The 24,908-nt window shown below is 40.8% G+C and overlaps 1 protein-coding gene across 2 annotated transcripts in view; it reads right to left on the reverse strand.

Moving 5' to 3' along the window:
* The window catches only part of LOC126199370 (mast/stem cell growth factor receptor kita-like), a 277,142-nt gene that overhangs the window by 103,061 nt on the left and 149,173 nt on the right, over window positions 1-24,908 (reverse strand). For both annotated transcript variants that reach the window (XM_049936274.1, XM_049936273.1), the window contains exons 9-10: window positions 15,583-15,755; window positions 13,493-13,637 (exon numbers count right to left, since the gene is read on the reverse strand). In XM_049936274.1, coding sequence (XP_049792231.1) covers window positions 13,493-13,637; window positions 15,583-15,755 — 318 coding nt within the window. The remainder of the gene's footprint in view (window positions 1-13,492; window positions 13,638-15,582; window positions 15,756-24,908) is intronic.

Raw genomic sequence — 24,908 nt, forward strand, 5'->3', positions numbered from 1 at the left:
TAAGACCATGGGCATTAGGAATGTTAGTGTAAATGTAAAGGTAAAGGTAGGTGGCATCAATAGTGAAGAGCAGGGTGCCATGTGGTAAAGGCACTGAAACTGTGGAGAGTCAGTGGAGGAAATGGTTGTTGTCTTTTATACAGGGTGAGTCACTAACTATTGCCACCTAGAATAACTCCAAAAGTACGACAGCAGCTGAAAACTTTGTTGGACAAATGTTGCATGGGACAACGGAGGCCATAATATGATGTTGGTTTTTTGTTGTTAGGTGGGGTTGCATCAGAGATATGAAGGTCAAGTTTGTTTTTTTAAATGTGATGCTATAGTTTGGTACTCGTTTTCTAATAGCACCTATCGTGACAAATCCAATGATGTGTAACAGTAAGGTCTCTGAAGGTCAACAAAGGTCAAAAAGGTGGCATGAACGTCCATTTACAGAGGGTGTTCGAAGTGATGATCATTGGTATCAGTGCAGTGCTGCAATCTTCTTATCATGGATTGAGAGGTATACCTTATCACTTTGGCACTTATCAAAGCACATGCCCTGACAGTTCTCTGTCGTATATTGTGCAAATAGTAAATATTCACTGAAGTCAGCGTATCCATCCAATATGTCATTGACATGAAAACACCATTCAACAGTTTCGCAAAACAACACTATTGGGAACATTAAGACTAGTATCATCGAATCAAGTGAATGTGAATGATGTACTCCATCAAACAACAAGTCTTCATGCTTCTCATTTATAGAGAATGTTAACGAAATTCAGTGAGAGCTAGAGACTTATATGCTGAAAGATATCCCCAACATACTCACCCTACACGTCATACATTTAAATATGTGTACGATAAACTGAGAACAACTGGATCTTTAATGCATTGGTAACATACCTGGCAAAGGAGAGTTACTAACAAGAAAATGGAAATTGGTACTCTTGCCACTGTGGTTCAAGATCCTTGTGTTAGTTCGCGTCAAATCGCAAGGGAATCTGGCATGAGCCAGAGTAGTGTTGTTCATGTTCTGCATTATAATAAATATCACCCTTACCATACCCATCTCTACCAAGCATTAGCTGGTACAGATTGTGTGTGTCACACTGAATTCCGCCAATGGGCTCAACTTCAGATTCAGAGGGATGAGACATTTATTAATTTGATTTTATTTACTGATGAGGTTTCATTCACAAACCATGGAAATGTTAATTTGCAGAGCATACATTATTCTGCAACTGAAAATCCATGTTGGCTGCAGAAACCTGCACATCAAAAACCATGGTCGGTGAATGTATGGTGTGGTATTCTGGACAACAGAATTATAGGCCCCTATTACATCAAAGGAAATCTTGATGGTAGGAAGTACACCACAAGAAACATTAGGTCTGTTATTGGAAGAACTTTAGGAACAAGGAACAGAATGTGGAATCAACACAATGGGTGTCCGGCAAATTTTTTTCTGATGGCTAGAAATGAGTTGCAGAGACAATTCCCAAATCCAGAATGAGATTTTCACTCTGCAGTGGAGTGTGCGCCGATATGAAACTTCCTGGCAGATTAAAACTGTGTGCCCGACCGAGACTCGAACTCGGGACATTTGCCTTTCGCGGGCAAGTGCTCTACCAAATGAGCCACCGAAGCACGACTCACGCCCGGTACTCACAGCTTTACTTCTGCCAGTATCTCGTCTCCCACCTTCCAAACTTTACAGAAGCTCTCCTGCGAACCTTGCAGAACTAGCACTCCTGAAAGAAAGGATATTGCGGAGACATGGCTTAGCCATAACCTGGGGGATGTTTCCAGAATGTGATTTTCACTCTGCAGCGGAGTGTGCGCTGATATGAAACTTCCTGGCAGATTAAAACTGTGTGCCCGACCGAGCCTCGAACTCTGGACCTTTGCCTTTCACTCTCTACCAACTGAGCCACCGAAGCAGGACTCACACCCGGTACTCACAGCTTTCTTCTGCCAGTATCTTGTCCCCCACCTTCCAAACTTAAGGAGCCATGTCTCCGCAATATCCTTTCTTTCAGGAGTGCTAGCTCTTCAAGGTTCGCAGGAGAGCTTCAGTAAAGTTTGGAAGGTGGGAGACGAGATACTGGCAGAAGTAAAGCTGTGAGTAACGGGCGTGAGTCGTGCTTCAGTGGCTCAGTTGGTAGAGCACTTGCCCGCGAAAGGCAAAGGTCCCGAGTTCGAGTCTCAGTCGGGCACACAGTTTTAATCTGCCAGGAAGTTTCATATCAGTGCACACTCTGCTGCAGAGTGAAAATCTCATTCTGGAAACATCCCCCAGGCTGTGGCTAAGCCATGTCTTTGCAATATCCTTTCTTTCAGGAGTGCTAGTTCTGCAAGGTTCGCAGGAGAGCTTCTGTAAAGTTTGGAAGGTGGGAGATGAGATACTGGCAGATGTAAAGCTGTGAGTACCGGGCGTGAGTCGTGCTTCGGTGGCTCAGTTGGTAGAGCACTTGCCCATGAAAGGCAAAGGTCCTGAGTTCGAGTCTCGGTTGGGCACACAGTTTTAATCTGCCAGGAAGTTTCATATCAGCGCACACTCCGCTGCAAAGTGAAAATCTCATTCTGGAAACATCCCCCAGGCTGTGGCTAAGCCATGTCTCTGCGATATCCTTTCTTTCAGGAGTGCTAGTTCTGCAAGGTTCGCAGGAGAGCTTCTGTAAAGTTTGGAAGGTGGGAGACGAGATACTGGCAGAAGTAAAGCTGTGAGTACCGGGCGTGAGTCGTGCTTCGGTGGCTCAGTTGGTAGAGCACTTGCCCGCGAAAGGCAAAGGTCCCGAGTTCGAGTCTCGGTCGGGCACACAGTTTCAATCTGCCAGGAAGTTTCAATTCCCAAATCATTGGAATGGATGTGGAGGAGATGTGTCGTGGTCGGCTCTTTCACAGACTTGACACCTCTGGATTTTTTCTTGTGGCGATTTGTAAAAGACATTGTTTATAAAGATGTTCCAACTACACCTGAACATATGCAAGTGAGAATTGTCAGAGCATGTGTTTTGATAAGTGCCAAGTGATAAGGAATTCCACTCAATCCATGATAAGTAGATTCCTCTGTAAATAGACGTTCGTGTCACCTTTGTGACCTTTGTTGACTATCAAAGACCTTACTGTTACACATCATTGGATTCACCTCGATAGCCACTATCAGAAAATAAGTACCAAACTATAGCATCCCATTTTAAAAATCAAAGTTGACCTTTATATCTCTGAATCGACCCCACCTAGCAACAAAATACCAACGTCAAATTATGGCCTCTGTTGTCCCATGCAACTTTTGTTCTGCAAACTTTTCAGCTTCTATCATACTTTTGGAGTTATTCTTGGTGGCAATTGTTAGTGACTCACCCAGTATAGGAGGGTAGGATGCAGGTAATAGGCTGAAGGTGTTGGTCTATGAGAGCAGAGTCTCTCAGTGGGGCCACAGTAACTGGCCACTATGGGGCATCCTGGGTGGTTGGATGCTGTAGAAGTAGGGTAGTGGTAGGGCTAAGGAGAGAGGTGGACTCTTGGTAGAGGTCTCAGATGGTCCCAAGGATTTGAGGAGAGACTGGAAATCTTACTGGATTATTGGAATGGGGTCACTGTGTCACGGTTTTTAGGTGGATGAATCTGACAGCTGGTGGAGTCCTTCTGCCAGATAATCCTTGCCGTTCAAAACAACTGTTACGGAGCCTTTGTCAGCATGTAGGGTAACAAGGTCAGGATCAGATTTAGGTTGTGATTGTGGTTCTTTCTGTGGATGTAAGGTTAGCTTGCATGTTGAGTGATGTGGGGAATAATGGTCGAATAAGGTTCAAGGTTAAGAAATTCTGGAAAGTTAACAGGGAAATGATTTGGGGGCAGTGGGGGTTAGTTTCGATTGGATGGTGAAATGATATGAGTGAGTCGGGGTTCAATATTGGTCTCTGTTTGAGTCTGATTGGTAGGGTTGGTGGCAAGAAAGTGTTTGCACTTTAGGGACTGGGAGAAGGAGAGAAAGTCTTTAACAACTCCTTCATGATTGAATTTAGTAGTGGGGGAAAATGTGAGGTCTTTGGAAAGGACTGATACTTCTGATACTTTCCTCCAAAAGCCTTGGCCTCACACATTCAGGCTACTACCCACAACCTACTCCCCTATATAAATGAAACCAACCATTCCCTTCCTCAACTTTCTATGGTTCCCTTTCCTTTACCTCATAGTGCCTTTCTTGTCATTACTGATACCACATCCTTTTACACTAACATCCCTAACACCCATGGCTTACTGGTTCTGAATGCTACCTTTCCCAATGCCTTATGGACTCCAAACCTACAACCTCCTTCCTTGGCACCATAACCAACTATATCCTCACCCACAATTACTTCTCCTTTGAAGACATGATCTACAAACAAATCTGGGGTATGGCTATGCCAACTTAATTATGGGCCATCTAGAGGAATACCTTTATAACCACCCAGAATCCCAAACCCTTTACCTCATTCAGATTCACTGATGATATCTTCATGATCTGGATTGAGGCTGAGGATTCCCAGTCCACATACCTCCAGAACTTCAACACCTTCTTCCCCGTTTGCTTCACATGTCTCCTAAACCCAACATGCCACCTTCCTTGATGTTGAGCTCCACATCAAAGATTGCTTCATCAGTACCTCTTTTCATGTCAAACCTATCAACCAACAGTGCACCTCCACTTTGACAGCTGCCACCCCTTTCATACCAAGAAGCCCATTAGATACAGCCTAGCCACCCATGGCCATTGCATTTTTAGCGACAAGAAATCCCTCTTGAAGTCCACCTAGGGTCTCACTGTAGCCTTCATAGACTATAATTATCCTCCCAACCGTATACAAAAACATCCCTCCCATACCTCATCTCTCCAGTCATCCACCATATCCCAAAACTCTCCATCCTGCCATAGAGAAACTTTTCCCTCAAGAGTCAGTACCACACAGGACTGGAGCAACTTAATCACATTCTCTGCCAGGGTTTTGATTACCTCTTACTGTGCCCTGAAATGAGGGATGTTCTACCCAATATCCTTCCCATCCCTCCCACAATGATATTCCACCACCCATCGAACTTACACAGTGTCCTCATCCATCCCTACAGAACCCTGTTCCCAACCCCTTGCCTCATGGTACATATCCCTGTAATAGATCTAGAAGCAAGACCTGTCCTATACATCCTCCCACCACCAATTATTCCATTTCAGTCACAAGTGTCACCTAACCCATCAAAGGCAGGGCAACCTGTGAAACAAGTCATGTGATCTACAATATAATCTGCAACAGCTGTGCTGCATTCTAAGTGGGCAAGACAACCAACAAGCTGTCTGTCTGCATGAATGACCACTGATAAACTGTGGCCAAGAAACAGCTGGATCACCCAACTGCTGAGCATGCTGCCCCACATGACATTCTTCATTTCAACGACTGCTTTACAGCCTCTGCCACCTGGGTCCTTTCCAGCAACACCAGCTTTTCTAAACTGTGTATGCAGGAACTCTCCTTGCAACATATTCTATGTCCCCATAGCCCTGCTGGCCTCAGCCTTCATTAGTCATTGTCCTTTACCCACCTATCCCCTTTCCTTTTTCCATTCCAGCACTACACAGTCCTCTATTCTACCAACACACCCACAGTCTTTTTACTTCTCTCCTCTTCTGATGTCCCCCCCCCCAACCCCCCCCCCCCCCGCCCCCCGCTGCCACTGCCCTCACCCTCTGTCTAACCTCGAGACTCTTCACCTAGCTGCTCTACCCTCTCTCCATCTCATCCTTGTATGCTCCCACAAGCAGAACTGTACCATCCCCCACCCCTACCCTGCTATCCCCCCCTCTGGCCCATCCTCCTTTGCCCCACCAGCCAGATTGCTTCTCCCATCATCCACTGCTGCTCACAGTCTTGCCTTAGCAGCCAGAGACTGTGGCCATGTGTTCATGAGTTGCATTTGCATATGTGTGTGTGTGTGTGTGTGTGTGTGTGTGTGTGTGTGTGTGTGTTGTCCAATTCGAGGTCTTTTTCATCTCCACTATATGTTGAGTACCAACTATCCTTTTCCTGATATAATCATTAGAAATTGTATTGTAGCATATAAGCAGACAGTACTAAAAAGAAATGTAAATGTGCTGGTCAATAAGAATGTTAATCCAATGGCTGGAGGTAAGTTAATATTTTTTTATTTATTATCATGTGTTTAATAGATCCACACAGCAATAAGCGTTCTGTAGGTGTAGAATGCATCAAGAACATTGCTCCAAATATTTTACTTCATATCAAGAGTCAATTAATTAATCTCTATACTTCCACGGAACACGCTCAACAGACAAACCAAAAAACAATGATGAACATCACAATTACAGGTGGCTGCCAAACTGACCATTCTGAGGACTGTAAAAATGGTCCTTGTAGTGAGGATTGAGGGGACTGCCCAGTATAGACCCAATTGTCTATTCCAGGTGTTCACTACGTGTAGGTATTAGTACACATAAGGTAATCATTTTGTTGCATTGATGTATAGGGAACAAATAAGGGTGGACTGCTCACGAACCTGCACAGCAGATCACAAGTTGTGCAAATATCTGCAAACTTTTAGACTTACATGCATAACAAGTCAAATACAGACTAATATACTGCTAATTGACAATATAACTTGTGGTTTCTACTGAAACATGATAAGCATTCAGACTTTCATTGCTGACTCCTGGCTCTGAGAATCAGATGAACACTCAGTTTGGGACTGAGGCTGTTGTGAGCATAGTTATTCTGAAGTTTAACATTGTTGTCTGTGTTTTGCCAAACATTTCAGGCTCTGGAAAGGTAGCATACAATGGGTAGGCCTGCCACATGCATGGGATATCAGTATAACAACCTGGGTGAAGGTATATTGGCAGTAGTGGATTGAGGGAACTGACACAATGGCTTGAGATCAGTTACTTCTGTACCTAAACTTTATTAGATAATGTTTGGAAAATTAAACAATATCGACCTCAGAAACTCAACTGATTATCCTACTTCTTAGCTTGGAACAATAAATTATTGAACCCAAGGAAATGACCAATAAGTTAATGGACCTAGGTGAGTTAAATAACATCAAATGAGATACAGAAGAGTTATCATAAGTGTGTAAAAATAAAGACGTTATAGAATTACAATCAGGATATCAGTTTTATCACGGAGCAACAAAGCATAAAGGCAAGTCAGAATGCAGCCTTTCTTGTAAAGAAGGAAATTAAAAACAGTATTGGAGAACTTTAGAGAATCTCAGTGAGAACACCAAATAACTAAAAAATTCATTCAAATCTAGGTCTCAATGTCCTCATATTCATATGAGAAAGCGGAAGATCACTACACAGTGTTGCAAAAACTAATAAATGAAATGTCATAAAAGATGATAAGGTGAGATTTTTTAAGCAAATTCAGGAAGAATTTTCTTTTCATCAAAACAAAGTGTACAATATGAGATGGCACTAGTTCTTCACAACACAAAAACATGAATGTATTTAGTGTTAGTGAATGTGGCGTGGGCTAAAATCTACCACTTATGTGTAGACAAGCTTGAAGAATGGCATAAGTAACCAAAAACCTGACCACTGGAGATGCTTTAAACTAAAGTGTAACACATCTATAGTCATGCACGTTGCATAGGTATGCTGAAGTAGGACAGTTAATTAAGTCTATAATGCAAGTTTAGTGCTTCAGATTGTGTTAGAGTTATAGCACAAAAAATTAGACACTATCCACTTATTGTATTTCACTGTTTAAATAGATTACAATCATAGGTCCTGGAATTCTTTGGCAAACACTGAGCAGGAGTTCTAAAAACACTGCTGTTTGCCTTGAACCATCTGCTAGTACCTCCAAATATTTTAGTAACTGTTCTTTCTGTTACAGCAGAGATACTCTCTTTTTTCTTATACTTGTATCATCTGTGCAAATTCACTTCATGTGCAACTGTAAGACCATTAGAAACAACTTAGAAACCAAAAATGAAAATCCAGATACACAATCCTTAACTGCATTAAAATTCACAATTTCTATCCATATGTCAGGACCTGGATGTATCATACATATAAGATGAACAAAATGATCTTGTTGTGTTGAAGCCTTTTAGTTATTTTAACTTATTACTGGAGGATAACATTTTCCACCCTGTAAGAAACTTTGCTTAGTCACAAAATAATCACAACCTGATAATTTATGATTTATTAACTTTGACTACCATCTACACAGGTTGTGTGTTCACTAAAAATACCAAAGGGATGTGAAATATGCCTCTAAGGCCAAATTCCTACAGTAGAGAAAATCCTTACCTATGATTCCACATGGTAAAGAACAAACAATGCTTAAAAGAGTCATTGTACATTTGGATTCACCAATCCTTGAGATAAGCAGTGTTCTTCAGTTTACAATGAAGGAGGGTTTTTTGGGGTCCAAGTAATAATACAATGTCTCAGAATGTAAAGCAGCTGTATCCAATACACATCATAAAAATAAAAGGAAAGAAGAAAGCTACAAATAAAGATTTCCTTACCCCCACTGGAATGCTACCATCTTTAGAAAATATAGATTGCTTTGCTGATAGAAATAATTCCAGAGTGTGTCCACTATCAAATCTCAGTGTACTTGCCATATAAGATGATCCACATACACAGGAAAAAGGACTGGAATATCAGAACAATGAACAGAAAAAGGAAGATGGAAATGTGAAGAATAAAGCAGAAAACAGCATACCAACATCCTTGAATGCAGCAAAATACAGTATAGTATGAAGGAGCAGGAGAGACATCAAGATGATACTAAGAATGTAGAAGGAAATATTTGTAGATTGATTTCACTGATCGTATCAAAAATAATGCCCATAGCAATAAATTGCACATTTTCAAACTTTATGAGTGCTACACAAAATTCATGTATTACAAACACATGTGCTTTTTCAAAATTTTTGCAGTAGTATCCTCATTTGGACAGTCATTCCCCCTAATCACCATGTATATTTATGTGTGTATTTCCTGTTTCACTTGCCAGTGAGAAATATGGAATTTCAAGTATTCATTCCCCATAATCACCATGTATATTTATGTGTGTATTTCCTGTTTCACTAGCCAGTGAGAAATATGGAAATTTCAACTGTCTCATTTCATTACATGTAAACATCCCCCCATCAACAAGAATACCTCTACCATCTGCAGGATAAAGCCCTACTGACAAGAAAGACGAACCGTGTCATGTGGTTTCATATGTTCCTGTACCCTGCCAGAGGAGTATACCAATAAGTACTGTGATCCATCAGTCCAGGTGACCTTTCTCCATTTTTCAAGCATTCAGCAGTGATGTTCCTCCATCAATAATTATCATTGTGACTTTTAATCTGTGGTGAGTGGAAATAAACATACGGGCAGTGGCCTTAGTAACCAACAGCAATGATATCACTGCTCATCATTTGTTGTTGTCCAGAACTGAATTTCTGTGATCTGTCTATGTGCCGTCACAGTCAGTGATAGCTAACAGTGCCCCTGCCTCACTAACACATTGTTACACTCTGTAGTTGACTCTTGCAGCAGTGTTTCTTTTCTGAACCACAGCACTCATGATACACCATTGACACAGCAGGACATGAAAAACCCAAAGCTTATGAGCTTGGGTATGGGGAATACCACACATCACTCAGTTTCAATGTGGAGATGTTCAGATAAACTGACAGAGCATACCTTGCTCATCTTGGAGAAGAGTGTCATGGCACTGCTCAGTGCAAGACCTGATAATATAACAATCATGAAACATGCTAAACTGTGGCACAACATGCAACTGAACATGTTGTTGTTGTTGTTGTGGTCTTCAGTCCTGAGACTGGTTTGATGCAGCTCTCCATGCTAATCTATCCTGTGCAAGCTTCTTCATCTCCCAGTACCTACTGCAACCTACATCCTTCTGAATCTGCTTAGTGTATTGATCTCTTGGTCTCCCTCTACGATTTTTACCCTCCACGCTGCCCTCCAATGCTAAATTTGTGATCCCTTGATGCCTCAAAACATGTCCTACCAACCGATCCCTTCTTCTAGTCAAGTTGTGCCACAAACTTCTCTTCTCCCCAATCCTATTCAATACCTCCTCATTAGTTACGTGATCTACCCACCTTATCTTCAGCATTCTTCTGTAGCACCACATTTCGAAAGCTTCTATTCTCTTCTTGTCTAAACTTTTTATCATCCATGTTTCACTTCCATACATGGCTACACTCCATACAAATACTTTCAGAAACGACTTCCTGACACTTAAATCTATACTTGATGTTAACAAATTTCTCTTCTTCAGAAACGCTTTCCTTGCCATTGCCAGTCTACATTTTATATCCTCTCTACTTCGACCATCATCAGTTATTTTACTCCCTAAATAGCAAAACTCCTTTACTACTTTAAGTGTCTCATTTCCTAATCTAATCCCCTCAGCATCACCCGATTTAATTTGACTACATTCCATTATCCTCGTTTTGCTTTTGTTGATGTTCATCTTATATCCTCCTTTCAAGACACTGTCCATTCCGTTCAACTGCTCTTCCAAGTCCTTTGCTCTCTCTGACAGAATTACAATGTCATCGGCGAACCTCAAAGTTTTTACTTCTTCTCCATGAATTTTAATACCTACTCCGAATTTTTCTTTTGTTTCCTTTACTGCTTGTTCAATATACAGATTGAATAACATCGGGGAGAGACTACAACCCTGTCTCACTCCTTTCCCAACCACTGCTTCCCTTTCATGCCCCTCGACTCTTATAACTGCCATCTGGTTTCTGTACAAATTGTAAATAGCCTTTCGCTCCCTGTATTTTACCCCTGCCACCTTCAGAATTTGAAAGAGAGTATTCCAGTTAACGTTGTCAAAAGCTTTCTCCAAGTCTACAAATGCTAGAAACGTAGGTTTGCCTTTTCTTAATCTTTCTTCTAAGATAAGTCATAACTTGCTTGATTTCAATAGTCGCTTCAAATCTGGGCCATTTGGAATCTCCCCTCCACTGCCACCTTTCCAGAACTGTGCAGATGGGATTTCAAAGGCTGCTTCAGAACCCGGGCCACTTGGAACCTCCTCTCCACCACTAGCTTTTCTGCACTACATGCACTAGATGGGAGTTATCCTTACAACCCATTCTTCCCTCCTGAAATCATCCCAGCCTCAACCTATGGTAATCTACTATCACCACACACTCCATCCAACTGTTTCTGCCTCCTCTGCCCTATCACCACCTCACAATTCACCTCCTCTCACTCTCACTCTCATTGTGTGCTGCTCTCTTCCAGCACTCACTGATCTTCTCCTCTTCTCTACTCCTCTCCTTTCTACACCCCATTTTTCCCCTATCTGCTTCACCTAAAGCCACCTGATGCTGCACCTGCCAAAGCTGCTCTACCACTTCTAACCTTGCACACTCCACCAGGTAGCAATAATTCCTTTTCTCCCACCCTTACCCTATGAGAGATTGTTGTTCCTGTTCAACATATTTCAGTTGCATTCTAGCTGGAGCAGCCAGAGATAGGTGTCACATATGTGTGAGGTGCTTGCCTGTTTGAATGTGCATATGTTTTTCTTTTCTGAACAAGGCTTTGGCCAAAAGCTTATATGTAACAGACTTTTCATTGTGTCTGTATCCATTTCAACGTGACATATTTATGGTAAGCAGAAACCTTTTTTTTAATAATATTGCTGATATTCCAATCTGGTCCTTCCATTCTTAAATAACATATTTAATACTTACTTTCTGCCTATGAAATACAACCACAACATTACTTTTCTACTTCAGTAGAGAGCTGTTCTTCTAATCACAGTTATTCAAGCAGATTTTGAAAATATCTGATTGTATGTTTTAGCTATCTCAGATGTGCTGCATGAATTATCTGACATTTCAGATATTTAAATTGTCTTGCAAGCATTGTAAAGCATTTGATAGTTACAGCAGTTAGTGGACCTAGTAGTGTGGCAAACCTACATCAGTAACATCAGCATTAATGGTTTTGTGGAATCTTCATGTCTAGGATGAGATCTGGACCTGTGAAGTCACTACTGCAACAATTAATTCAAGAGGACTTACTGTTTATTATTTTCCCCAAACCACTTTTTTGGGGGGTGGGGTGGCAGCAGGCATTCATAATGAACAGATTATGTTATTAGCTGTTCTACAATATACAGGGGCGTTCAATAAGTAATGCAACACATTTTTTCTGAAAGCAGGTTGGTTGTATTCAGGATTCCAATACACCATATTATTCCCCAGTCTTTTGTCTATAAAACCCTACTTTTCAATATAATCTCTATTCAATGGTGTGGCCTTATGCAACCTTACTGAAGGGCCTGTATGCCCACATGGTACCGCTCTACTGGTCAACGTCAGAGCCAATGTCTTGCTGCATCAATAACCTACCCATCATCCACATACTGCTTCCCGCAGAGTGCATCCTTCATTGAGCCACACAGATGGAAGTTGAAGGTATGAGATCCAGGTTGTGGGGTGGATGAGTAGGAAGAGTCCAATGAAGTTTTGAGAGATCCTCTTGGGTGCACAGATTTGTGTGAGACCTTGCATTGTCAGGGAAAAGGAGAAGTTGTTTGCATTACTCTAGCAGCAAACAAGCTGAAGTCGTTTCTTCAATTTCCTGAGAGTAGCACAATAAACTTCAGGCCTGATCACTGCACTATGCTGGAGGACATCAAACAGAATAACTGGCTGAGAGTATAGCTTTGACATTTGCTTTGAAGAAGAGTTGGTATGGTACCACTCCATGGATTACTGTTTAGTTTCTGGTTCAAAGTGATGAACCCCTGTTTCATTGCCTGTGATGATGTTAGACAAAAAATTGTCACAATCAGCCTCATAATTCACAAGCAATTCTGCACAGATGATCCTTTGTTGCTCTTTATGGCCTTCTGTTAGGCAGTGAGGAACCCAGTGGCCACATGCCTTTGAGTACCCCAATCAGTAAATGAGTTTGTCAGCACTACCAACAGAAACACCCAGTTGAGCACAAGGTGTCTGACTGTGACCCGTCAATCACCTCAAATGAGAGTATCCACACATTCCAACATTGCAGGAATCATGGCTGTGCACAGCCAAGCAGCATGTAGGAGATCAGACAGGTTTGCACAACTATGCTGTGATGATGATAAGACACCTCACCGAACAGCTCACCTTGGTTTTGTTCACTGCCAGGACTCTGTAGATATTCTGCAAGTGTCTACGAGTATCTGCCAAGCTCTGTTTTCCACCAAAAGGAACTCAATGACAGCTCTCTGCTTGGAACATACTTCCATTACACACACCATTTTGAAGGCTACTATAGCATTATCACCTTCATGAAACTGCAGGGGCTGAAGTGCGAATATTCCACAATGTCCCACAACAAATTCTGCATTTTCCAACCAAAAGTGGCCAAAAAAACAAGTATTGCATTACTTATTGAATGCTCCTCATGACAGTTCTAATGGAAAGACAGTAATTTAAAATACAGATAATTTACCTTCACAAATAATTTCAATGGTGTTGCTGCCTATTCCATAGTCATCTGAAGCAATACAAGACAGATTTCCTGGTATTTCACATGAAAATTTGTACGTGGAAGTCAGAAAAGATCCATTCCTCACACCATCTACATTATTCCTTTGCTGAAAAATAATTATTCATCAATCTTATAAGATTCAATACAAGAGATAAATCTATCGAACTTCCAATTAAGTAATATTGTCGAGGCTACATTCTGTGATTACAGATGAATGAAAAGCTTGTGCTAAACACAAAAAACAACACACAAAAAATTGAAAATTTGGGGGGGGGGGGGGGGGGGTAGAGATGGCAGCATGCTAGAATGCACAATATTTTGGTGCACTGTATAAACTGAGAATGAATTTAATGCAAATAACAAAGATAATCAAATCTCTTAGATTTTGTGCTAGTCTCTGAAGATTCAAAAACTGTTCTGTAGTGCTCCATTTTAATTCATTACTTTTATTTATTTTCTTTCATCTGAGTCCAAAGAAGAAATTTCAATATGTTTAGAATTTTATGATCAAATTTTTACCCTTAGTCATTTCAGATACATGTGTGTCTACATGTTTCCTAAACACATTTACGACCATACAAAAAGTTGTACCCAGAAGAACCAAACATATCCACCTCAAATGCAGCAGTTATGTTGCACAGAACTGGCTTTTCTCAGTCAGCAATGCATTTAGTGACAGAAAAGGGAGACAAGATCTTGGGTACACTGGCTCTGATATGAGGACCATCAATAGGTGTATTAGCCATTATGTTGAGTATCATACTAAAGGCATTACTTGTATTTCACTATGCCTTGGCTGTGTGTTCCAACACCAGTTCACTTACTCAATATGCATTTGTGAAAGAGCTGTGTCAAATGACTGTTGGACACCATCATCACCCTCTGTAGATGGCAGTCTGTGGGTCCAGTGACAGAAATCAGTTCCATTGAGAGGCCTGTACAGCTTGCACTGTAATAACTGTTAATATTGACAGGTCTGCATTAATGAAGATTCAGACAATATTCTGGTGAGCTCCAATTTCTTTTGTCACTTTTCTTCACTTTCTTCAGCAGATTCCAAAGAAGGAATGTGAGGTTCTCCATATTCTGACCATTACATCAGTGACTTACCTAGTATTACAAATGATGGACATAATGCTGTGTAGACTGATATTGGGTCATTTTCAATAACCTGGTAGGTGACTACCACTGGGCTCATGTCTGGAGGCAAAGTTGAGAATGCCATGAAGTAATGACAAGTGTATTGTGGTATCAAATCACTTGTACCACAGTCTGGTATTCTGGTATGGGTCATGACTCATGAGATAATCTGGTGACCAATCAACATTGGTGGTTCCTCAAGGACATCATAACAGCCATGTGATACATTCTGGATGTCCTGGTACCAATGGCACCACCATTCGTGAAATCTAAGCCCTATGCATAACTTTAATAGGTCAATTTATGTCCTGTGAATGCTCTGCCATGGCCAGCTACACAATTAGTCTTCTCCCAAATTGAGAATGAGGTTCTATGAAGTACACACTCAAGGACCCACCCACACTCGCCAATCTGCAGGTATTGCACACTCTGGTGCAAGCTGCGGGAGATGGAATACCACAGCACACCATTCAGGATATTTTCAACTCCATGCAACAACATTTGGTCACATTTGTTGACCAATTTCATGGTCCATCAGCATATTAAGATTAACCTTGTTTGGCAGCATTCTGAAATTAATGTTGCTCTTGAAAATATAAAAGTCCAGTCACTTAATATCAATATCCTTTTCTTGCCTGCCCACCAGTCTCAGTTTGCCTTAATCTACTAGCTAAAGACTTAATCATGTTTATGAATGTATAGGTGTTGCATTCATACATGTATTTTGTGTTTCTAGGTGATTTCATCTTAAAAGTTGCACTATGAAAAGTAAATAGAAATTAAGGGAGTACTGAAGCAGTCAACATGTGAATGTGCATTCACGTGTACAGACACACACACACACACACACACACACACACACACACACACACACACACAAGATGAAGCATTAACTGTATTAGGTATTATACCTCTGTTTCTAAATATTTGGTTGTGCAAGCAGATTCACTAGTGCATGAAGTAAAATTCCAGGAAACAATAACAAGGCTGGAACCACTAGCCACCTCACACTTCACTATATATGTTTCTTTTTCAGCTAAGAATATTTTCTTCTGATTGTTGACAATCCACGTTGTTGGCTTACCTGTAAAAACAAAATGTCTATGTGAAATCATAAAATGAATGAACACTACATTGAAAATACAAACAGAAAGCAAATTACATACACTAAATGCAGATAAATTATCAAGAAAAAGCCTTTGCTGTCTAACAACCTCCTGAGTCTATTACATCCATGGTAATTATTCCAGATAATAATTTATTTCTTTATAACATCAAACAATGGAAATCCCAGGTTGGAATATCAACAATATAAGGAAAAAGAGAGATTGTTATTCACCATAAAGATGACACTTTGAGATGCAGACAGGCATAACAAAGTGACTGCTACACCTTTATCTTTTGGCCAAAGTCTTATTGAGAAACAGAAACATAACACATTTCATTCACACACGCATGTACATCTCATGCCAAAATGACCACCATTTTGAGCAGCTAAGACTGGAATGCAATATCATGTTGGATGGAAGCAGCAATGTGGGGAGGGTGGGAAAGGGAAAAGGCTAACAAAGTATAAGTGGAGGAGGAGAAGAGTGCTGTATGGCAGAGCGTGCAGGGACTAGAAGGAAGCATGATGAAACTGTCACCAGGAGCACCTTCGGAAGGTTGTGAGGAGGGAGGTGGGGAGGGAGATTGGACAGGGGGGAGGGGGGGGGGAGTGGAAATGGGGAGGAGCTGGGAAGGGGAAAGATGGGTGAGTGAGTTGGCATAGGGTGGCACAAAAAGATGGTGAGGGGATGTGAATAGGGAGGAGGCATTAGGACTGATGAGGCAGAAACTGTTCTGTAGAGGGTATGGAGCAGTAAGTTACCGCCACCTATCCTATCACCTCCTCCCTATTCACATCCCCTCACCCTATTTGTGTGCTGCCCTATGCCAAAGCATCCACATGTCTTTCCCCTTCCCTACTCCTTTTCCGCACCTCCCCCCTCCACCCCCCCCCCCCCACCCTCTCCTGCTCCACGGCCTTCTGATGCTGCACTTGGGAGTCTTGTCATGCTTGCCCCCAGACCCTGAATGCTCTGCCAGACAGAGCTCTACCCTCACCCCACGTATACCCTGCTATCTCTTCCCCTTTCCCACCATCTCCAGACTGCCGTTTCCATTCAACATGACAGTTGCATTCTGGTCTGAGCTGCCGAAGATTGTGGTCATGTGAGCGTCAGGTATGCTTGCTTGTGTGACCAAATGTGAGCATGTTTCCTTTCCTGAAGAAGGCTTTGGCTAAAAGCTAAATATGTATCTATCTTTTTGTTATGCCTGTCTGCAGCTCACTGTGTCATCTTTACTGTGAGCAGCAGTCTATCTTTTTCCTTACATTATTGTTTCCAAAATCCCAATAATTTTGGAAGATGATCTCAATATTATTTTTTATGAATGATATAAATTCACTAAACACAAATAATGTGTACGTAAGGTATATTCCAGAATGAGAGAAAAATGTAATGCTATCACTGAAGATAATTCTTTTTGTGTAAGAAAATGCTATAATTGGTTACGTAAAAAGGCTTTTCTCTTTATTACTCTGTATTTAACTAAGAAAGAGTTATCAAAACTGAAACTTCAAGTCAGGCAGAGGTACTTATATATGACTTTTCTCATTATCTATAAAAGATGCTATAGTGGCTTCATTGGCATAGGTTAGAGGCAACAAAGCAATAATCATGGAAAACTAAATTATACTAGAGATCAAATGAAAGAAAAATAAAAGGAATACAAGTTTATCTTAAGGCGAGATCAAACTATAAAGTCGTGTTGGATAATACAGATATGTTTAGACTAATTCTGCAAGACAGGTGAAAAGATTAAGTTAATGTAACGCATACGAAGGTCAGAGGCAATGAATGAAGTAATATGGATGAAACAAATAAAAAACAATAAGAAATGATTTTAGGTAGCACTAGATGTGCACAAGGCTTGCAAGAGCAAAGAGGAGAAGAAATAATGAAACAAAAAAGGAAAAACAAGACAAAAAATTACAAAGAGACAAAAAAGGACTGACACTGTAAAAGTGTTTCTGCATTATCCCTTCACGCTATTCTCTTCTATTCTATACTTCCACAGAAAGATACCCTGCTTCTATTGAGGCTAAGCAACATTTAATTTGTGCCTGGTGATCTATTGGCACATTTTTGGGAGTTCATCATGAAGCTGTTATGAGTTGCTCCTGATTTGAGACAGACATAATCAGGAGATAAAATATCATCCATTAGATGTGTCATATTTAACTTTGAAAATGGAAACAGACTTTCCAACTTGTGCTCAGATTAAACATTTTCTTGTTCCAAAATCAAATAAATTCATTCTTCTGCTGCTCTCTTCCTTTCCCATTTTCATTTTCCAATCTCTCCATTGCAACCCCACCCCTACTGTACATATATTTGTTTTATTTACTGATATAACAATAGAAACAAATAAAATTCAAGTAACTCCCAAAAAGATTAAAAATAAAATACATATACTTGACAAAGTTTTGATGAGGCATTGTTTTTTTCTACATAATTTTGGCATGGTTATTAATCTCTTAATTAGGGTCTGGAATGAATGGTTTAACAAGAAATCAACAGCCCATTATTAAATAAGGGAATTTAATTTTGAAGTTACAAGTTGTACATTTTCTCATTGAACTGAAGACTGTGAAGAGCATGATAATTTAATTTCGTATAGTTTTCTTACGGCTCCTCCATATTTAAATAAAATAAATTTTTGGGGTGGCATAAGAAAAAGTAAACTCTCCATTACTGGGTCTATTATAACTGATTTATGAATGCATAAGTTACCTTAGGGTTAACAGGATAATTGTTGCAGAGAGTACATATTGACACAAAAAATTGTAACCCAGATGCTTGATTAAGAAAACTTTTGGCCAGAGGAGGCAAACAATTAGGTCTTTATGTTCACCCATTCATCTCGTGAAGAAGAAATGTTTCCTAATTTTGAATATGGTCTAACTTCAGATGAGTGAGCCAGATCAGTTTCAGTCTTCATGAAATTTATTCTCATCTGTATGAGCAGTATCTGGAAATATTTGTTATAAAGTGATTACCATTTCATATCAGTGTTACTTTGGCAAAATAATGTGCTGAATAGTGAATTCATTGCTCTAGATTACTAAACAATGGAAAATCCAGGATGGAATGTAACAATATTATGAAAAGGATAGTTGCTACTCACCATATAGCAGAGGTGTTAAGTCACACAAAGGCACAACAAAATAACTATCGAAAAGTTAGCTTTCGGTGAACAAAGCCTTTGTCAAAACTAAGACAAAAGACACAAACACACATGCACACACACACACACACACACACACACACACAAATGTAACTCGCACGCACATGACCACAGTCACAGCTGGAGCCAGACTGCAAGCAGCAGTGCCTTACAGGAGAGGCAACTGAGTGGGGGTAAGGAGGAGGCTGCATCAGGGAGGAGGAGGAATAACAAGGTACGTGTGGAGGATGGTAAAGTCCTGCTAGGAACATGCGGGGATGAAACGGAAAGTAGGGTAACCTTTCTGTGATCTTTCCCATGTGGTTGAGTGTACTTTTTAGAATTTTTTTGGGTGTAATTCTATGTTACTTATGTATTTTCCTGCATTTTTTCCACCTCCATGGATCCTTGCACCTCACATCTGTGTCAATACAGAGAAGTTTCCTTATCCCTAGCCAGAGCCCATCCGCACTTACTGTTCTTGTGTTGTTGCTTGGCTCATGGAATCCCCCAAAATGGCCTTACCATCAAATTACCCATCTCTGGCTGCCACCCTTCTTTTCATGATGACCATCTTTTCATATTCTGCCAATCCTTAGCTCTCACTAACACGTTCAGCAAAACCATACCAATCAGATCCAAACCGCCTTGCAATACCTTCTCTCCATCCCTAAAATTCTTCTGCTATGCAATACCAAATTCCTGGATCCCATAACACACACTGAAAGTCTTGCCCTCCAGGAACTAGAGTAACATGCACAACATCACCTCAAAAAACTCTCCAACCTACTCACTTACTATACTGTCCACCACCTCTACAACTACCTCCACCTCCAAACCTCCCCTATGCACCCTCATAGCTGACAAAGCCTGTCTCACAGACCTAATACATTTACCCCACCCTACATAACTCCCTCCCACCACCACACAGAATCCAGAACCTAAACAGACCTGAAATACAGTCAAAGCTTTCCTCCAAAAGCCAGTTGGGAAGAGCACACCACAGAACTGCAGAAACGCCTTAACAAATCTGTATTTGCAATTTGAGTGTTAGCAGACATAGGCGACATAAAAATGAAAAAGCTTGCATACTTTGCCTACTTTCATTCCATAATGTCATATGGTATAATATTTTGGGGTAACTCTTCAAGTCAAACAAAAGTTTTCAGAGTCCAAAAGCGTGTAATACGTATTATTTGTGCAGTAAATTCACGGACGTCCTGTAGAAACCTCTTCAAAAAACTGGGTATACTAACTACTGCCTCTCAGTATATTTACTCATTAATGAAATTTGTTCTAAATAATATATCTCTTTTTCCAACAAACAGCTCAGTTCATACATACAATACCAGGAACAAAAATGATCTGCACAAGGACTTAACAGCACTTACTTTAGTTCAAAAAAGGATCCACTACTCAGGAACACTCATCTTCAATAATTTGCCAGTAAACATAAAAAATTTAGTTACAAATAAAGATCAGTTTAAAAGGAGCCTGAAAGACTTACTAGTGGCCAACTCCTTCTACTCCATTGACGATTTTTTAATAGAGACAAATGATGTATTGTATATATTCATACTATTAGTAAAAAGTACTATTAGTAAAAAAAATAAATAAATAAATAAAATAAAATAAAATAAAATAAAAATAAATTGACATGTTCCACATCCACGAAGATCTCCTCAGCACGGATCTATGGAACGAAAAACTAATCTAATCAGATCCCTGCAAAAGCATCAATCCTTCCCAAAGTCCTCACCTTTTGCCCCACTTCCATACCAATCACACAGGACTTGTTAAAGACCTTCTCTCCTTCTCCTGGACCCTACAATGGAAACATTTTTTTGACACCAACCCTACCAATCACACTCAACCAAAGACCAATTTTTAACCTTCCTGACACAGTTCACCCCCACTGCCACCAAATCACCTCTTGTTAACTTTCCAGAATTTCTTAACCTTGAATCTTGCCTAACCACCATTCCCCAAATCTCTCAACATACAAACTAACATTACACAGACAGAAAGATAAGCAATCCACCACCTATAAACTGATCCCGGCCTTATAAACCTGATAAAGACACCACCACTGGTGTTTAGAACCACAAGGATTACTTGGCAGAAGGACTATGCCAGCAGTCAGATTCTTCCTCTTGCAAACTGTGCCACAGTGACCCCATTCCAGGCATCCAGCAATATCTCCAGTCTCTCCTCAAATCCTTAGGCCCATCCCAGAAACTCTCATTGGAGTCCATCTCTCTACTAACTCCCAGTACTCCCCACTTTGCTACCTTCTACATGCTTCCTAAAGTCCATAAAACCAACCACATAGGACATCTCATTATGACCAGTTACTGAGAGAATCTCTGCTCTCATGGACTAATACCTTCAGCCTATATAGAAGATAGCAGCCAATTGCTCCACTGACTCTCCACAGTTCTTCTTCCTTTACCACATGGTGCCCTGCTTGTCACTATTGATGCCACCTCCCATTACACTAACATCACTAATGCCCATGGCTTTACTGCTATTGAACACTACTTTTCCCAATGCCAGATGGATCCAAACCAACAACCTCCTTCCTAGTCACCATAACCAATTATATCCTCATCCATAATTACTTCTCCTTGGATGTCATTACCTACAAACAAATCCGGGTATGGGCTATGGGCACCTGCATGGCACATCCTATGCCAACCAATTCATGGGCCATCTAGAGGAATCGTTCATAATCACCCAGAATCCCAAACCTCTTTCACCTGGTTCAGATTCACTGATGACATCTTCATGATCTGGATCAAGGGTGAGGACACCCTATCCACATTTCTCCACAACCTCAACACCTTCTCCCCCATTCACTTCACCTGGTCCATGTTGACCTCCACCTCAATGATGGCTATATCAGTACCTCTGTCGATATCAAACCTACCAACCACCAGCAGTACCTCCACTTCAACAGCTGCCACCCATTACATTCCAAGAAGTCCCTTCATACACCCTAGCCAACCATGGCTGTTGCATCTTAGTGACGAGCAGTTCCTCTCGAAATATACCGATGATCTCACTGATCCCTTACAGATTGTAATTACCCTCCCAACCTAGTACAAAAACAGACCTTCCAACCCTTATCTTCCCAGTCACCCAAAGCGTCACAACCAGGCCTCAGAGGAGCATTCCCCTTGTGACTCGGTACCACCCAGGACCGGAGCAACTGAATAACATTCTGTGCCAGGGTTTTGTCTACCTCTCGTGATTCCCTGAAATGAGAAATGTCCTATCCACTATACTTCTCACTCATCCCACAGTGGTATTCCACCACCCAACAAAACTACACAATATCCTCATCCACCTCCACACAATCCCTGCTTCCAAACCCTTGCTTCATGGCTCACATCCCTGTAAAACTCCTAGATTTAAGACCTGTCCCATACATCCTCCCACCACAACCTACTCCAGTCTGGTCACAAACATCAGCTGTTCCATCAAAGGCAGGGCTACCTGTCAAGCTAGACATGTGATCTAGAAGCTAAGCTGCAACCACTGTGCTTAATTCTACATGGGCATGACAAAGAACAGGCTGTCTGTCCGCATGAATGGTCATCAACAAACAACTGGACCACCCTGTTGCTGAGCACACTGCCCAACATGACAGTCTAAATTTAAATGACTGCTGCACACCTGTGCTGTCTGTATCCTTCCCACCAACGCCAGCTTTTCTGAATTGCACAGGCGGGAACTCTCCCTAGAATATATCCTAAGTACCCATAACCCTCCTGGCCTCAACCTTCATTAGTCATAGTCCTTACTCATCTAGCCACTTTCCTGTTCCCATTCCAGAACTAAACAGCCCTCCGTTACAGCAATGCATCCAGTCCTTCTACTGCTCTCCTTTTCAGATAACCCCCCACCCACTGTCTCTACCCCACCCTCCATCTAATCTCCCGACTGCACCTAGCTGCGCTACTCTCCTCCTCGTACCTGCACACTCCCAGCAGCTCTTTACTGTCCCCATGCCTGCCCTACTATCCCTCCCTCTCACTGTCTATTCCTCTTCTTTACCCCCACCCAGTTGGCTCCCCAAAATGCAGTGCCACTCGTAGTTTTGCTCCAGCTGCTGGAGAATGCGGTCATGTGTGTGTGAGTTACACTTGCATGAGAGAGAGAGAGAGAGAGAGAGAGAGAGAGAGAGTCTACTTTCAACAAAAGCCTTGTTGGCTGAAAGCTAACTGTGGTGTCACCGCCAGACACCACACTTGCTAGGTGGTAGCTTAAATCGGCCGCGGTCCATTAGTACATGTCGGACCCGCGTGTCGCCACTGTCAGTGATCGCAGACCGAGCGCCACCACACGCCAGGTCTCGAGAGACGGACTAGCACTCGCCCCAGTTGTACGAGGACTTTGCTAGTGACTACACTGACGAAGCCTTTCTCTCATTTGCCGAGAGACAGTTAGAATAGCCTTCAGCTAAGTCCATGGCTACGACCTAGCAAGGCGCCATTTGTAACATTGCATGTATCTTAAGAGTCTCACTTGATTCGTCAAGAGTGATGTACCACAAGGATGGAATAAAGTTAAGTATTTCCGCAGCTACGTACTTTTCTTTATAGCATTCATTACGTATCTTGTTTCAGACCTCACGCCATCCATCGTGCGCTTATAGAGTGCATTTCGGCCCCCTCAAACACACTGTGTCGGCACCTCTGTCGACACAACACTAACTTTCTGAAAGTCTTTTTGTTGTGTATTTCTCTGACTCAGCATCTCCCTATATGGTGAGTAGCAACTATCCTTTTCATAATACTGCTCTAGATTATTTATGCTTAATAATTTATTTATATTTGTTTGAAAATGTATTCTTTTAATTATTTGTGTTTTGATGAGAGTGGCTTTTTGTACTGTATTAGAATGTTAAGGTTTCCGATTTTATTCATATCAGTATAGGTCCAAATAAAGTTGGCTATATAGGTACTCCCCAATATTTTAATAATGTCATTCTAAGGAGAGAACTATTCTTATTTTATCTGATTGTATCATTAATTATTTTTTCCAATATTTAATTTAATTATATGTTTGATTATTAAATTCATTTCTCCTTATTTAACTTATAGTTGCATTTTCTTTGTGGATTTTTATTGTTCATGCTGTACAAGATTAGGTAGTTATTCTAGATTGACTGTTAGTTGATTATTAAATAATTACTACTCTTTGTTAGGTTACTTACATATACAGTATAGAAGAAAAATGTTTTCTTCATAATTGATTGTGGGTTTCACGTGTAACATGAGCAGTGACAAAGAATAACATGTCAATTTTTACTAGACTTAAGACACTGTGCCATCTAGTATTATATAAATGAGCAACATGCAGCTATACAAAAACAGAAATCATATACATTGCCTAGAAATTCGCTTCTTTATATCATTTTTAAAGAAATAAAGCAAATTATCTATGAAATTTCAACTAACTAATCAGCAAAAACTAAATTCAGAGGAAATAATTTGCTTACAGCAGGATCAGTCTCCATAAACATACAAACAATGATCATTCACAGAATACAATTTGATTACTCTACTGAATGTATCTTTCTACGCCAGACTTGTATGCCATCAAAACTAATGGTTAGAAATAAAATGGATCTGAGAAAACTGAACAGACTCTATGCCAAAAATCTTAGAGTGCCTTTGGAATGTAATATTCGCTACATCTGATAAAATGGCATAGTAAACGAATTTACTCATATCTCCACCACACAGCACTCCCTCCTTACAGAATGTAGATGGTCATTAAAATTGAAGGTCTTCATGTTAGATATGAAAAGGTGATGAATCCACATGCTCTGACATTTTCAGTGTCAAACAATTAAATAAGAACTGTAATCTACTTGCTCTCCTTATTTCATTTTATCTACGATCTCTTTCTCTTTTAAGTTATAACAAAATATTCACAGAGGAGAGATTCATACTCT

The sequence above is a fragment of the Schistocerca nitens genome, chromosome 8 (assembly GCF_023898315.1).
Source record: "Schistocerca nitens isolate TAMUIC-IGC-003100 chromosome 8, iqSchNite1.1, whole genome shotgun sequence".
Taxonomy (NCBI): domain Eukaryota; kingdom Metazoa; phylum Arthropoda; class Insecta; order Orthoptera; family Acrididae; genus Schistocerca; species Schistocerca nitens.